Source organism: Mustela nigripes, chromosome 14 (genome assembly GCF_022355385.1).
Source record: "Mustela nigripes isolate SB6536 chromosome 14, MUSNIG.SB6536, whole genome shotgun sequence".
Classification (NCBI taxonomy): domain Eukaryota; kingdom Metazoa; phylum Chordata; class Mammalia; order Carnivora; family Mustelidae; genus Mustela; species Mustela nigripes.
Window position 1 is genome coordinate 67,995,636 of NC_081570.1, and position 17,224 is coordinate 68,012,859.

At 40.0% G+C, this 17,224-nt stretch overlaps 1 protein-coding gene and 1 long non-coding RNA gene across 3 annotated transcripts in view; both read left to right on the plus strand.

Moving 5' to 3' along the window:
- Positions 1 to 17,224, plus strand: part of LOC132001952 (uncharacterized) — a 212,432-nt gene that overhangs the window by 130,123 nt on the left and 65,085 nt on the right. The window lies entirely within an intron of this gene.
- LOC132001951 (cytochrome c oxidase subunit 7B, mitochondrial-like) lies at positions 13,020 to 13,265 on the plus strand. The gene has a single exon (XM_059376941.1). The coding sequence runs from the start codon at positions 13,023 to 13,025 to the stop codon at positions 13,263 to 13,265; it is 243 nt and encodes an 80-aa protein (XP_059232924.1). The 5' UTR covers positions 13,020 to 13,022.

The following is a 17,224-nucleotide window of genomic DNA, read 5'->3' on the forward strand; positions in this document are numbered from 1 at the left end:
TTTAGAAAGGCTGGGAAGGAAAAGGGACGAATCAAGAATGCAGGCCATCGTGAGATTTTCCTAAAGTCATGGTGTGTTTTTGGTGTGTAGCACTCAGGTACTTGAACCTTGAATTCAAATAACTTTTAAACCACCAGATATTACAGTCACAAATTTCAAAGTTTCTCATTTTCAGAATGAGCTGTAAAAATCTCATAAACAAAAGAGTAAATATAGAAGGGTCTAAGCAATTGATTTCAGTGTCGACGTACTGGTCGAACTTATTGCCGAGATTATCTTCAAAGTATTACGTTTGCAATGTAAGCATGGATTTCAAGTAACTACCTAGTGATGAAGTCCCAGAACCTAAGTCAGGTTCAGTGGGGTGAGGAGGTTCGGAGCCGACGACTAAAGAAAGAATTCTTAAGACGTTGTTGGTGCAAAATGGTGGTTTATTACAGCACGGGGACAGGACCCGTGGGCAGGAAGAGCTGCTGCCCCGGGTTGTGAGGGTCGGCATGTTATATACCTTGCGGTTGGGGGAAGGGGAGGGGAAGGGGTGGGAGGGTTCAACAGAGTTTTCACATGTTAAGGAGGGCCTACAAGGTGCGGGGGGGGGGGGGGGGGGGGGGAGGTCTTGCCCTTATGGCCTGATCAATGTCGTCTTCAGGTCAGGCACTAACATCAAGCTAGTTGGGAGATTCTTGGTGGGGTGTTATGATCCTGCTATCATTTACCTTCCCTTCTACCTCAGTCTCCTCCAGTTTATGGTGGGAGGGAGACATTAGGGCTTCAGGAACCGAGAGTTATTTGCCTCTGGAAATTTGTGCTATTGATAAGGTAACCTCCCTGTTTAGGTCTCTAGGACATCTGTAGAGCAAGGGAGATTCCTGTTCTGCAGGATTGCCATCCCTGCAAGTTAACGATTTATCGTTTTATGGTGGTCAGGGGTGCCTGAGGAATGCCACACATATGGAGGGGAGCGGGTGAAGAGGGGGTGCAAGGCGCCAGCTCTTGCTCTGTCCTCAGCCAGCCTCCTGCTCCCTCATCACTAGGACATGACCCATAAAGAAATAGCAAATGTTTGTATGATACAAATTATTTTCCTTTTCCAATCATTATTCATGTTGTGTAGGTTGTTTGCCTCACAGAGTTTAGTCATGTCCCTGGTCCATAAACACTCATTTGTTGAGGAAACTCAGTTGGCACTTGCATAGCACCCCTTTCCCAAATAAGGAACGACTTCTAGCCTAGGACAGTAAAACATTTTCAGGCGGCTTCTTTATGGATGTTTTTATTTCATTGTTGTGTATCTCTCTTTCAAGTTGCCTTCCCACAAAATAGTTCCTAATTTTATAGTTTCCCAAAGAATTTATCCCACTTGCTGCCTCCTTCTTTTGCCTTTTATTTTCTTCCTTTTTGCTCCCTTCTTCTCCTTTCCTTCTTTGCCATCACTATTTTTTCTGTTACCCCTGCTTTTCCCCACGTCACTTCCCTGCCTCCGCTCCTTCCTCCCTTCCTCGTGCCCTTAGTACATTATTACTTGAACCGAAACCCAGGGCGCAGAACTGTAAGTTTGACTCACACTTTATTTATCCTTTCATTATTTTATTTTTTAAAGATTTATTTAGGGGCAGCTGGGTGGCTCGGTGGGTTAAAGCCTCTGCCTTCAGCTCAGGTCATGATCCCTGGGTCCTGGGATCGAGTCCCACATTGGGCTCACTGTTCGGTGGGGAGCCTGCTTCCCGCCCTGCCCCGGCCTGTCTCTCTGCCTACTGTCTGTCAAATAAGTAAATAAAATCTAAAAAAAAAAAAAAAAAAAGATTTATTTAGGGTGTTTGTGGGTGGCTCAGTCAGTTAAGTGTCTGCTTTTGGCTTAGGTTATGATCCCAGGGTGCCGGGATGGAGCCCTGCCTTGGGCTCCATACTCAGTGGAATGTCTGCCTCTCCCTCTCCTTCTCCCACTCATACTCTCTCTCATGCTCTCTCTCTCTCATATAAATTAAAAAAAAAAAAAAAAAAAAGATTTGTTTAGGGAGAGAGTATGTGCATGAGGCTTGCAAGACCTAGGGGAGGGGCAGAGGGAGAGGGAGAGGGAATCTCAAGCAGACCCCTGCTGAGTGTAGAGCAGGACATGGGGCTGAGATCATGACCTGAGCTGAAATCACAAGTCAGACGCTTATCCAGCTGAGTCACCCAGGTGCCCCATCCTTTGGATATTTTAAATAACAATCCAAGGAATCCCCCAGTGTGACGCTAAATTCATTTTCCATCTATCATAAGAAAGGATTGATACAAGAAAGGGAACAAGAATTCTACCAAACTCATAAGCTGCAAAATGCAGTAAGGATAATTTCTTTTTTTCTTATGCCTTACCTTTTTTTTTTTTTTCCTTCAGTGTAACAAAAATTCAAGGTCTTCAAGTCTTTGATACAGAAAAAAAAAATGCTTTTACTCAATAGTAAGTTAATATGGAATACAAACAGTAATTTTCCATTCTCTATTCTTAAAAACATCAAAATATTACAGAAGGAAAACATAGGTCTCTACTTTTAATACACTAGAAAAAAAAAGACATTCAATATTAACCAGCTTTTTCTGAAAGTTTTTTTTTTTTAATAGTATTATTCCTTACCGTTGTCAGGGAATTAAGTTTTTGTTTATTAATACAATAATACTGTTAACAGTATTTGATTCTTGACCAACAATCAAAAGATTGGAATACAGTAAAATATCTCTGACAAAAATATATTTGTAATTCTTCCTGTTTATTACATTCCCTTGTAATAAACATAAAAAATAATTTTAAAAAAACCTTACAAAACAGACTTAACAGAGATTTCCAGCCATGTGAATTTTTAAAAAAATATTGGGCTTATATATAAAATGGCCCAGAGGTGAAATAAAAAAGTTTTGACACTTTCAAAGTGTTTCCTTTTAAGGGCTTTCTTCTTCTGATCACAGCTCAGTACTGGTTACAGTCTCCAAATGGAGGCCCTGTATCATTCCACAATGGGAGCCACCTTTGCGATTATTATTGACCCTAGGCCTGAAAGCATTCCGCACATGCCTTTCAATTTGCCATCGTGGAATTGATGGAACTTCAAATTATAAATTGAATGCCCGATGGACGAAACTGGCTTCCTAACTTTTAGTCCCATAGTAACAATAACTGCCACCTTTTAAGCAACCATGATGCTTTTACTTGCATTATATTGAATTCTAACAAAGACCCAATATGAGAACTAGTATTGCCTTTATTTTAAAGATGAGAAAACTATGAATCAGATATGTAAAACAATGTCTTCCAAAATCACACAGTCACTAACCATCCCGTATAAACTTTCGGTTCTGTTTGGCAAACAGCCATGTCCTGCAAGATTGCAGTTGGCCAACAATTAGTGAATGGTTTGGTCTCGTTGGGTTCATTTATTGCAGTAAGAACATTTAACATGACATCTGGCTTCTTGACATATCTTTATGTGTATAATACAACAAGAGGCACAGGGTTGCACAGTAGACCTCCAGAATTTACTCTTCCCCCTAAACTGTATCTTGGGCAGTGGGATTGCTGTCTTCAACATGTCTCCCCCTACACAGGGTGGATTTCCCTTAGGGGATTGAAGAATCACTCCTTTCGGGGCGCCTGGGTGGCTCAGTGGGTTAAAACCTCTGCCTTCGGCTCAGGTCATGATCTCAGGGTCCTGGGATTGGCCCCGCATCGGGCTTTCTGCTCAGCAGGGAGCCTGCTTCCTCCTTCTCTCTCTCTGCCTGCCTCTCTGCCTACTTGTGATCTCGGTCTGTCAAATAAATAAATAAAAGCTTAAAAAAAATCACTCCTTTCACTTTATAAATGATGAACAAAATGGTCCAAGGTGGGGCTCGAGACATTTTCTCTCCTGGGTCCTGCAACTTGCCTCTGAACGCCATACTAACCAGGCAAAAGACCCATCAAGACACAAGCTATTCGATACACTTCCATGGCTTCAGTCTTCCCTGGGAAAATGCTGGAGCTTTTGAGGCTTCGGGACCATCTATCTTGCACGACTCAGTCAGGTGTACGTTTTATGTCCAGTTCAAGAAGCAACAGCAGTACTTCCGCAGATGTGTGGCAGCATATGGTCAGGATTTAGATGAGTGAATACTTGCACCTGGAAATCAAATACGAGCACAGGCAGCCCCCTCCTGCTCGCCCAGGGCAGCGGCCACCTAACCGGGAGAGAGCCATCGGATCAAACGCAATCCAGATGTTTATCCCGTCTCCTCCTCTTCCCACACAGCCTTCCATTGTTTCCCTTGTCCTTTGGCAATATTTCTACATTTCTAAAGGAGTCAAAGGGCCCAGAAAATCGGAAGAAATATGAGTGTAAAGCCGAACAGACACACCACCCATTGCGCAGTGAAGGCGTTTTTGAAAAATTAGCTGTTTCGGCTTTTTAAAAGGTTGGTTTTCATCATCTTTTCCAAAACCATCTGATTTTTGTAGCAGTCTCGGTCAAAGATTTAGAAGAAGAGTATCCTTAGCTTAACTCTCAGATTGCCAAGGCAACTTTTGTGAATGTGCCATTTTGGGTGTCCCTGGAGTCAATAAAGTCCCAGCCACCCGCCCGGATTCTGATGCTTGCATATTGCTATCTGCCGATTTATTGTATTTTACTCGGAAATCTAGTGTGTTGCTTGGGGTTGCTCTCCAGTGAAGGACCTTGTTTTATCTTTTCAAACACTTGTTGTTGTTTTTCTCCTGAGTCTTGCCATGTACCCTCTTTGTACCTTAATATCTCTATACTTCGGAGAGAGAAAAAAGTGAAATACTGTAAATGAGTTGAGAACTTCTGATCACTCTGAAGCTAATTAACCATTCAAAATCTCTGATGGAAAGATAGATAGCTTTATAAAACAGGCCAAAACAGGGTGGGGGGAAGGTGGACATGCCCAAGAAAAGGAATAAATAAAACTAGCCCGTAAGTGTGAATTCTTCAGAGCATAGCCTTGCCGAAGAACCGGAAGAGGAAGGAAAAGGGGAGGAGGAGGAAGAGGAAGAGGTACAGAAGAGGAAGAGAGAGAAAGGAATGGAGAAAGAGAGAGGGAAGGAGGAAGGAAAGGGGAGAGGAGCAAGCAAGCAAGAGAACGTCGTCTTTACTAGTCCGTGGCTGCCCTTCACAGTATGTGGACAAAATGCCCACTTAGAAGCAAACTTTAAGTAATGAGAGGTGGCAGCTCTTGGTGATTAATTTTTTCCCTGTGTGATCTACAAATGTGGCATTTGACTTAAAGTTATCAGGTAGAGTAGTCTGTCTAATTCTTACTCAATTATTCTGTTACTAGAAATAGGCCTTGTTCATATTAGCACCTTGCTCCTGGATTAACTGTTTAAATATTTGATTTTATGACTTTCTGGTTAGTCAAGATCTCAAAAAAAACCAGACTCTTCTATTTATTCTGTAGAAAATCATTACGTGGTGGGAGGGCAAAGAAAATTAAGGTACAAAAACAAAAAAATTGTGTCAACTTTGTATAAAAATATTAGTAATCATTGTCTCCAGGATGAAGATGTAGCAGGGGGAGAGTTGGTGTGGACAAACATAGACTGATTTCTTACCTGCTCCTTCACTAGCTGCACTGTTGATCTCTCTGAGGCTTGATTTTGTCCTCGGTAAAATGGATATAAAATTTTTGTGTAGGTTCAATCAAGCAGGAGAACACAAAGTGCTTGGCACTCGGTTCACTCCTGTTAAATATCATTTCTCTTTACTAATTTTTTTTTCTTCAAAATATTTCCATGTGTTAGTAATGATGGTTCCCCAAACTAAGAACTTTTATTACAAAGTTGTTCCAAACCCAGCCCTGGGAGCCTCAACCAACAGCTGTTGTGCGATTTCAAAATGACCAGAGGTTCTCCTCCAGCTTCGTTCCCCATCTCGCCGAGCCAAGGTGGGTGTTGGGAAGAGGGGAGCCTTGTTTTTATTTGTCATGGATTCTCCTTTTGTGAGATAGTTACCTAAATTAGCCCGTAAAATATACAGCCAGCAAATGAACCAGAAATGCAATAATCCCCTGTCCAATCAGCCCCGAGCTACTTCACAAGGTGGCACGGAGACTGTAGCAGGAGATTGATGTGTGTGAAAACAGTTTAAATTCTTTGCGGGAAAGTGTCCTTCGTGTCAGTATTTATTACTAGCAGGAATGAAAATATCACTAATGCTCTCATTAAAGAACTTTGTATTGAAGCCCACTTTAAATCTGTTTCTCAGATTTGTCCTGATATTGTGGAATTGGGGAAAAAAGTTTTTTTTTTTCTTTTCTTCTCTCACTCTCTCTCTCTCTTTTGAATGCAAACAAACCTAAATAAACCCTATTAGTGCTCCCATATCCAAAGGAAAAGAATTGCACCCATGCGTGCTCCTAAACACACACACACACACACACACACACACACACAATCATATTGGTAGTAATCCCCATCAGGAAATCTTAAACTGATTGATATTTAAAGTGTTATCATCTCAGGTGGAAGCTCCCATCAAGAACACATTTATACAACAATTGCATTTTTTTCCTTTCTCTTTCTTTTCCGCAAACCTGCTAGCCAGCTTTCTCTTTTCTCTATTCAGTGCCTTCCTCTTCTCCCCCCCCTCCCCTCATTACGCAGCCCCAATTTGTACACACACTCTGTCCTGCCCCACCCCCACCCCCATCTCTAGTGGTGTGAAAATAGAAAAGCATCTGAGTATCTGGGCAGCCTATCAGTTTGCTAAGGTTCATTTTAGCTAATCCAGACATCCCGCACAGCAGGGGGAAAACTGCTGTATCTAGTGAAACAAGAGCATGAATAATTAAAACTCTGTTATTAATGAACTTCCAGTCGTTATGTAAATGAAACTGATTTCAAGTCTAATTTGTCAGCCTGAATTCTTTTTCTGTTCTCCCTTTGTCTAGGACAAGAACTCATCATAATGGACTTGATAATAAAACACTAGTAGACAAGCTGTGTGCAGTGCCCATCTGAGTTAGAGCTTTTAGCCTGCTTAATTGATACAGTTACTCCAGAACAAGTCTATAAGGCATTTTGTATGGCTCTACGTTTAAAAGCCGCTCTTTTTCCCTTTGACAGAGCTGCCTATTATTCGCACATACCTCATTATCATTTACCTTTACACGAGGGGTGGCATATAATTACTGCCTAGTAAATAGTTTCTTTTGCAATATCCATGATGTTCAAAGACAGCAGAGTTCAAAAAGGTCCAGGGGAAGGGAAGTCTGTAGTCTTCGGAGAATAACAAATAGCCACCAGGGAGAGAAAATAAAAGGAAAGAAAAAGGAATACTTGACAAAGCTCGAGACCATTAAGTACCAGTGGCCCAGTGTTCCACCGTCAAGTGTCACTCACGCTATTGGTGTCTTTGTCCAAGTGATACCCCGATGTCTGTGGCTACATATTTCAGCGGCATTGTTTAGGTCCACCGTATTGTTTGTGAAACCGTTCACTATTAGGGTGACAGCTTCAAATTCTACGATCTGACTTCCTGGAGTTACAAATATTTTGCACAACATAAAAGCAATCATTATTTTGACAGAGAGCTACCGGGCAGTGTCGACTCACTGAGAATTTCCTGAGCCAGAGTCTTTACGTTCGAATTTGGAAAATGCTCCCATACTATTTTTAGGGAAATGTGTAAGTTAGATATCAGAATTATAGTTTGGATAATTGGCAGCTGAGTTTATTTCTATAAGGCACTGTGTAAGCAGGATAACAAACATGAACTCCTATTTTGTATACCCGTTCCGCTAAAATAATCAGTTTGGGTCCATGTTTAGAAGGAGGGAAAAATTCATTCTAAAAAATCCTAAATTTTTAAGCTGCAGATGCTAACTGCTACCATGATTCTTGCTAATCCAGTAGATTTTTCATTAATGGAATCCTAGTTCACAAGAATATGAAGAACTCAAAAACTTCTTTAGTCCCCCCAGATATTGACGTCCTAGCTCCTAGCGAGTTTTGCATGCCCAAACCAACATCTGCTGCTCTTTGGCACTGGTGAAATTAGAGAAGTATTGAAGGCATTGTTTACTTCTGCTATCTTCTGTTATTTTGTAACATTGCTTTGTGTATATACCAAAGAATAAATATTATCCTAATTGCTTTTGTCCAAACAAAGAAAAAATGGACATCTCAGCATCTGCCCAAATGATGTAATCAGTCCTTCAGGAATCAGAGACTCACAACACACATTTTCAGTTCCCTAAAATATGCCAGACACAGGGCTAAGCAATGGAATAAAAAATATGAAAAGGGAACAATTGTTTTTAAAAAGGAGAAGAAAAGTCAGTTAACCCATATTCATTACTTGTTGTGAAAGGTCATATAGATATACACACGCACATATATATAATGGTATGTATATATGCGGTATGTATATATATATATGGTATGTATACATAGGTATATATGTATACATATGAATATATAGTGTATAAAGAATGTGTAAATTGTCAGAGAAACCAAAAGTAATTTAATTCCCTAGGAAGCCAGGAGACACGATGCTTCAGAGAATAACGTTCTCTCTACTTAGTCTAGTCTCAAAATTTTATCTAGTCCGAGCTCCTGTCAGTGTTGTCCAATGCAAGGTCTGGTGTCATTTGATTCCTTTTCTTCTAGATGCATTATATAGCAAACTATGCCTCAATTTTTCAGCCAGCAAAAGGCATACAGTTATTCCAAAACATGTCTGATCTTCACAATGTCAAAATATAAGTCGATGGTGCCCTGCAATTTCACAGGGACATGGCTAGACCTGTGTCATCACAATAGGAATGGCACAATTTAAGGTCTGATGTCACCCAGCTTCACCCTGCTCAAGGGACTGTCCCACAACATAGGGCAGGCTTGCTTCGGGGCAATCTTGTTCCCATTGTATTTATTTATTTATTTGAAATAAATAAGTTTCTTTATTTATTTCAAATAAATAAATAAATAATTTCATCATTTTGGGCCTGGCTAAAACCACTGCTCACTTTGAAATCTTGATAAACCTTGAAATTCCTCTGAGACCATCTAAACCTAAATGAGTACCTACTTGAAAAGACAGGAGCAACCCAGTGATGAGCACAAGATGTGGGATGACATACGACATGCGAGAGTGCACACGCATGCACATGGGCACACACACGTCTCTGCCGGCTTCCAATGGGTAATACGGCTCAGGGGGCTAGCAACTGTATTCCTCCCTAGCAAACTCCAGAAGAAGTCATAAAAATACGTAATCTGGAATTAAAGTCAATTAAAGTACGTTGCTTCTTCGGAAAGTTAAAAGGAAAACACACATAAGTAATAGAAATCAATTATTGTATATTCCCAGGCCTATTCTTATAAGCCGGAGAGGTAATCAATCACTCTAGAGATTTCTACAAGGTAATTACTGTTTATTCTTTAATGATACTACCGTCTTCCTCTTCTTTCTTCACACCAGCCCCCTGCAGCTGCCACCTCACAGAAAGCAAATAAGCTGCAGTTAAAAAAAAAAAAAAAAAAGAGGGAGAGAGAGATGCTGAAAGAAAGTTGGTGTTCTGCATAATGTGGACAATAAGCCTGCCGAAACTTCATCCCTCTCTGTGACCCGAGGCTGCAATACTTTATGGCCCACGCTGTATGTACACATCATAACTGCTTTTTAGTAATAAATGTGGCCGTGGCTTTGAGAGAACACTGCTGCACAGGGAGAATTAATGGGAAATATCCTCCTTGTGGATGTCTAGTCACTCCAAAGAACAAGATGTCAAAATAATAAGCAGCTGAATAAGAACGTGGACCAATTAAGAATTTAAAAACAACTAGCATCCAACTGAGACTCTTTCCCCCTCTCTAAAAAGGAGAGGGGGCACCTGGGTGGCTCAGTCATTAAGCGTCTGCCTTCGGCTCAGTTCATGATCCCAGGTTTCTGGGATCGAGTCCCGCATCCGGCTCCCTGCTCAGTGGGCAGCCTGCTTCTCCCTTGCCCACTCTCCCTGCTTGTGTTCCCTCTCTCCCCATGTCTCTCTCTGTCAAATAAATAAATACAACCTTAAAAAATAAAGAGTGGAAGAAATAAAGAGTAAAAATAAATGCTTCTGCTCTTATCAAGGGCCAGAAGCTCTAACCAAGAGGTTTCCCAGTGCTTCAGTCAGAGCTAGGCTAATGAATATAAGTTACCTTTGCTGGTTTTAGCTGACTTTGAAATTAAAGTTCCAAACCCTTGCATGCAGGGAGAGCTGGATTTGAGCAAAATGGACTTAATAAACTCCATTGTGCGGTTAGATCCCTAGTGAGATTTCCTGCCCATCCATGACCAATCGGTATTATTTTTCAGTGACTGGTACTTTTGTGAGCAAGATTGGGGTTTCTGGGAGTGATTAGCACTTTTCACCATTGATTGACAGGTTCAAACAGAAATGAGACAATAGGAGGAGTCATTAGGAATTCAAATGTAAGGTTAGTGTTTGCAGGCTTTGCAATTGATTTTAATAGGAAAAAAAAAACAAAAAACCCTGTATGTAAGGAAAGGAATTAATGTTTGAAATGTTAACTTAGGAAGTATAAATCAATCTGTTCAATTTCAAAAAAAATTCAGAACTGAAATTAATAAAAAGGAGAAGATGAATTCAGAACTGAAATTAATAAAAAGGAGAAAATGAAATAGCAATATTATATTTTAGGCATTCTTTCTAGAAATGTCTTATGTCAGCCACAGATACATTTAGTTTTTTGCTGTGGATATTTAAGACCCAAAATCTAAAATCTTAGAGACATTCACAGTAGCAAAGGTTTAGATTTGGTTTTCTCATACATGAAAAATCTTGTAGGAAGAAAACAAAAACTGTTTTGCTAAGAAAAGAAAAGTGATGAAGCTCTCCATTATATCCAGGGAGGATTCCTCAGGGAAATAATTACAGTGAATGATTCTAGCATTGACCAGTAATTGATAATTGGCCACAAATAATTAGGGTAGAATATCTTTACTGGTGTAAATTATGCTAATAGCTCAGCCTTGTCCCTAGATGCTGATGTTGGTTTCTTATAAGTAATTTTGTTTTAAATTCACATTATAAATTTAGCATACTACACTTGAAAATTTAATCTTGTTTGGCATCAAAGCAAAGGCAGATACTACAGAATTAAGCAAGCCTAATCAAAGAAGAAAAGTAAGATGCACACCATCATTTTTCAGGATGTTTTGCTAAGGGTTGACTTCTCGTGGGAAAAGAAGTGTTCTCTGACAAAAATGCACACAAACTTATGTTTCTAAAAAAACAAAACCAAATCGGAGCAAACTGTGTGACTTGGAATCACCTCACAAATTCGGATAGAAGCATTTCCACTACCTTGCAAGTTGTTACTATTTAAAGGACGACCACATAAATCCAATACCCCGTGCACGAGATAATCACTGCATCAGATTTTTATGCATATCCTGTGCGCAGCTCAGCATTCAAGCTGCATTTTTTGAATATGTTGTGACTAATTTATGCCAAGTTTTCATCAACCTAGCATTTTTCATTTTTCAATTGACATACAAAGTTCTGTAATTTGTGTGCTCAGTATGTTAATATCCTGAGATAGGAAGAGAAAATCCAATGCATCACGATAACAAAAATAAACTGTCAGGGAACCTCGGTAGAAGTGAGAGGTCAGGAAAACAAGCACAACCCCATGAATGGCTAGTGTTAGGATTTGCATGGGTCATGCATAATGCACACGTCCATATCATGAGATGATTTTGGTCATTCTTTTTTAATCAACTCACTCACCATCTGCTCTTCAGTTTCCCTCCAAAAGTTCAAGGCATGCTCTGTTAATAAGTGGTTTTCACACTTTGCTGCAAATTGGAATCACCTGCTGATCTTTAAAAACTGTAGAGGCATGACTCCTACCCTGCACACTCTGATTTCTTGGCGTGGGGCTCCACGTAAGCATCAGGAGACTTCTCGAAGCTCTCCAGCAGATTCTAACGTGCAGCCAAATTTGGCAAACAGCTGACAAGGCTTTTCTGCCTCAGTTTTCTCTGAATTGGTCTGAAGAGATGCCGAAGTCCTCTCTCACACATAGTTTTTAAAAAAAATGCTTTTCCATCTTGCTGTTGATTTCAGGCACACAGCTCCTTGATCTGCTGTCTTCTGAGAAGGATCACAGCACAGTGCTCCCTGCTTCCGGCAAACCCGCTTACAGCCTCTCGTCTGCTCTCGACTTCTTTCTCATTTTCCCTTTATACTCTTTCATCCCCAAACTACTACAGATCAGCTGTAATCCTCTGAGTTTCCAGTCCTTATCCAATTTCCTATCTTTAGCTATCTTTGGTACCTCATTGCCAGATTAAGCATGAAAAGGTTTCCTTAGCAGTGTTACCCATTTCTTTCTCGTTATCCGAAAACCCACAGGCAGGCTCTACTCCTTTCTTCAATCTTCACCCAAGAACAAAGTCAAGACTCTTAGCGATTTTTTTGGCTCATTAGAGTGAACTTCTCTGTTCCAGACTGTAGTTTTCTGTCTCATCCCAAATGCTCATTGTTTTCTTGCACAAAACACTACTGTCAGACTTCTTGTCATTTCCCTTGCTCATTATGAACACCTTACCCGTGTGTTTCTTAAACACATCCTATCCAATTTGTCTCCCTATTCTCTTTCCCAGAGCCTCCTTCGGTTCCAAGTTAACCTCAGAATTTTAGATCTGGAGGAGTGTCTGCTTTGGGAATTGATAGAAATACTTCCTAAATGCTTGTATACCAAATGGAGGCATACAGAGGACTGTTCCACGACAGAAATGACCAAGAGCCTCTCTAGATTTCCTAGAGCTACTGTAAGCCTTAGAAATGCAATTGTTGCTCACCCCTGTTCTTCCTTTCCTCAACACATTTCATCCAGATTCACACAGCCGACATTGAGCTGGGATCACCCAAAGGGGCAGGAAGGGCTACATTGAACGGAGAGTTATATACATCTATGTCTGGACAAGGGGACTTGACCCGAAGCTGTAGCAACCCAGCCGCTATAGTCACACTGTTCTGTCTTCAGGATGTTTCCCATGGCCAAAAATGCTCTAAGTCATCTCCAACTTCAAAGCATTCAGCAAACAATGGCAAGGCAGAGCAGCCAGAAGCGGACACCTGATTTCCATGACAAATATGGTAATGCTGTATTCACTTATGGAGCCACTTTCTGTGCTGCTGTATGTGCATATACAGCAACACACATTGGAATAGAATGGAACCTGTCCCCTGTTAGCAGAGGCACCCCAAAGGAATGGAGAGACCAGTAATCAGCCCAGCTGGTATAACACTAAATTATTTGAAAACCAATTCAGAATTGATTTCAACTAGAAGCACTGTGCACCCTTTAAAATAGGGCATGATTGAAGAAATAAAGTACATTCGGAACCTTAAAATATATATGTGTGTACATCTAAGTCTGTGTTCTAGTCTTTGTCAGATTATGCAAATTATACATTATTTGAAAAACTGTAGAAGGCAGGGGTACCTTTTTGCCTTCCACCTAAGGGCCTGTTTCCCATAAGAGCTGAGTTTTGTAAAATCCATCACTACCCCGTTTCTGTCCCCCACCACTGCCGCCCACCATTTCCCTCTCATCCGATGCTATACTCAGCTTCTTCCTGGGCTCCTTCTTCCCTTTCATGTCTCCATTACCCTCTTTCAAGTTCTACACTCTCATTTAGCAGGTCGCCACCACCTCATACTTCTTAACTCCCTCCTGTAAATTTACTTCTTGCCGTGATACTTTTCTATGATAGTTTTTCAAAGAAGTCTTCTTTCAGAGGAAAAGAAACAACTTTTTTTTTTTTTTTTTTTTTTTTTTAAAGTCCAAGAATCTATACCAGTGAGGAGAACCCTATCTTCTTTCTGGATGCACGGCGTTTCGAAGTTATTCAATGCACATGAGTCAAATGATTATGAATGTCAATCCCGGAGGTAGAAACAAGCTCAAAGTAACACCCCAGAATAATAATGGCTCAAGAATCAATAGGCAAGATTCGGTTGTCACAAAATCACAGGGTGCTTTTTTTTTGTTTTCTTTTGTTTTGTTGGTTTTTTTGTTTTGTTTTGTTTTTTAAGTGAGTTCGAACGATGAATATGATTATTTTTAACTTGTTCATTTTAAAGGATGTCATTAGCATGTAGAGTTGGGTATTAATCACAGCATGGCTTCTCTGAGTTTGGACTTGGGAAGGGGATAGATTTGTTTCAAATCCGGATTGCACTTGTGCCTTCAGCAAGCAATTTAACCTCTCGTGGTCTGTTTCCTCATTGGTAACCTAGAGGTGTATATCATATCTCCTCTTCCGAGAGCTAAGTGAGAAAAGATCTGTTAACCATGTTGCAGGACTGGGGCATGGGAGGAGCTCCTGTAATGGTTGTTGACCTGTTATTGTTGATGTACCTTATGACACCTATTACCAAGTATCTAGGTGTTTTTCCTATATTTCTTGAACAACTGTGATAGGATTCTTTTTCAGACCATCCCAGATCCATCCCTGGCTTTTAACATATCAACACAAAGAAATTTTATACTTTCTTACCCATACTTCAGCATTGTTCAGTATTAGGTATACTTTGCCCATTTTTCACTTAAGAACATTTTAAATGGAAAATATTAATACTCCATACGCTTTCAAAATAGTCTGTTATCAGCCTCTATAGCCACTAGATGTCAATACAATGTTTATCTGGGAAGTTTAATAAAGACTCATTAGTATCCTATTTAATGATTAAGTAATGTATTTCTTTTGCAAGATATGTTAATATCGAAGTGTTTCAGAACATTTTGCTGTCATATTTATGGAAATCACTCCACCAACAAATGAAATGCTTTGCCTCATCCAGTCATAAATAGTTGCTGAATAGAAAGACTTTTAAGCCTGAATCAAATTTAAATTGCTAAGAAAAATGTATATAGGCAGAATATAATTGCCCTAATTGGATTTTCTCCAGGTACTTTACTTGCAGAAAGACAATGAGATCTTTATTATTCATAACTGGATAAGACCTACATTTTATATTGCATTTTAAAGGTAACGTCTTAACTTTTCATAGTTACAATAGTAATTCTGAGGAAGAAATACTAATGTATTTCTACAACCATTTCCTTTGGGATGTTGGCTATTTTGCTATTTGGCTAAAGATCATTTAAATTCCTGTCAAAACTGAGCTTTGGAAGGCTTGAGTATTTACTCTTCAATCTTTAACCCTCAAATTAGAGTCAACAACTTTTTTCTGAACATACTAAATAACTATTATTTTTTGAAACCTCTTACTGATGTAGAGAAATGTAATTCAAATCTCCTTTCCTTTGACATTAGAGTGTCCTGACTTATATGTAAATTAGAAAAAGATCTCAAAAGAAATAAAAAATGAAAATCAGATAAACAAAGAAGAAAAGAAATCATATTATCTTTATCTGGGAACATTATTAGATGTATGCTTTTTCCCTCAGTCCCAAATTTTTGTGTTTTTTCTTTCAATCTGTCATGTACCATATCTGCTCATTTTAGGGGGAAAAAAAGGCTAACAAAAAACTTGGAGATCTACTAACCTAAGACAGATTTTGAGCCTGATCTTTAGTCTCAATATTTTGTATTGTGTATCCTAGTAGTATCCAACATTGCTAACCCCCAACCTTAAGCAAAATTGTATTGTAATAACATTTTAAGACAGGAAATGATATTTTAGGACAATATTAGGAAGTTTCTATTTTTCCTTGCCTGTCTTTCCCCATCTACACTGCAAGTTGGTAATATTTTATGTAAGATTATAACTTAACGTATTAAATATTATACAAAGGAAGAAAGAGTAAAAACAGTAGGGAGAGAGGGAGGAAAGTGAGGTCAAGAGGTTCCATCTGAGACCACTCATTAATTTCCCAACCATTTTATGAAAATCCTCTTAACAATGAGGAGCCCAGCGCCTGTTATGTGATGGATCACAGTAAGCAGAGCAGACACAGGGAGAGTAGAGGAGGAGGATATGTGGATGTGGAACATACAGGGAGTGACGGAGGGAGCGGAGTGGTAGGCAGGAAAGATTTGTGTTGGTTCAGAATGTTCAATTGACCTCAGTGCCCCAGAGTTTTGCCTGAGGTCTAAAAGGCAAGAATAAAAAGTGATACCCTGCTTTCAAGGGAGGGACTAGCCCCTTGTCCACCATTGTAGGTACTAGGTACATGAACCTATGGAGCACTTGGAATGTGACTAGTTGAACTGAGATGTGCTGTAGGTATAAAATACATACCAGCGTTCAAAGATGTGGATAGAAGAAAGAATATGAATGATCTCATTAATATTTTTATTAGTTATGCATTAAAATACAATTTTGGATTTCTGTGGATAAATAAAATGTTTTAGTAAACTTCACCTCATTTCTTTCTTTTGGCTTTTTCACTATGGCTACCAAAAGATTTAAAATTATGTAAGTGGTTTGCACTGAGTTTGGATTTGGGAAGGGGATAGATTTGTTTCAAACCCTGATTGCACTTGTGCCTTCAGCAAGCAATTTAACCTCTCGTGGTCTGTTTCCTCATGGGTAACCTAGAGGTGTGTATCATATCTCCTCTTCCAAGGACTAAGTGTTAACCACGTTGCAGGACTGGGACACGGGAAGAGCTCTGTAATGGTTGTTGACCCTGTATTTCCACCGGGCACCAACGCATGACACCACCCAGGAAGGCCTTTCTAACAGATAACAAAAATGATTCTGTCACCTTTTAGCTTTTACCATCACTCACCTCCACCTTAACATCATAAAACTAATTAGGAAAAGTGAAAAATGCTTTGAAAAGGAAAAGTTAAGGCCTGTCATCAGGAGTGACATCGTGGCATCTTCCTTCCATGGAGCAAGGGCTGGACTTTCTCCCCACTTCAAGTCAAGCAAGGAACTTCAAAACAGATCCATTTGTTCCAATCAAGATGTAGATCTGAAGAGGAGACCAACTCCTCACTCTAGGGTGCTGAAATGTTTAAGCCACTCTTTCTCCTGGTACCTGGAACTGAAGGTGGTAAGAGGTCTCTTAGAAAAACCACCCAGGGGGCACCTGGGTGGCTCAGTGGGTTGAGCCTCTGCCTTCGGCTCAGGTCATGATCTCAGGGTCCGGGGATCGAGCCCCACATCGGGCTCTCTGCTCAGCAGGGAGCCTGCTTCCACATTTCTCTCTTTGCCTGCCTCTCTGCCTCTCTCTGTCAATAAATAAATAAAATTTTGGAAAAAAAAA

Coding starts and splice junctions, on each gene's coding strand:
- LOC132001951 (XM_059376941.1), top strand. CDS start 13,023: ATGTTTCCCATGGCCAAAAATGCTCTAAGTCATCTCCAACTTCAAAGC.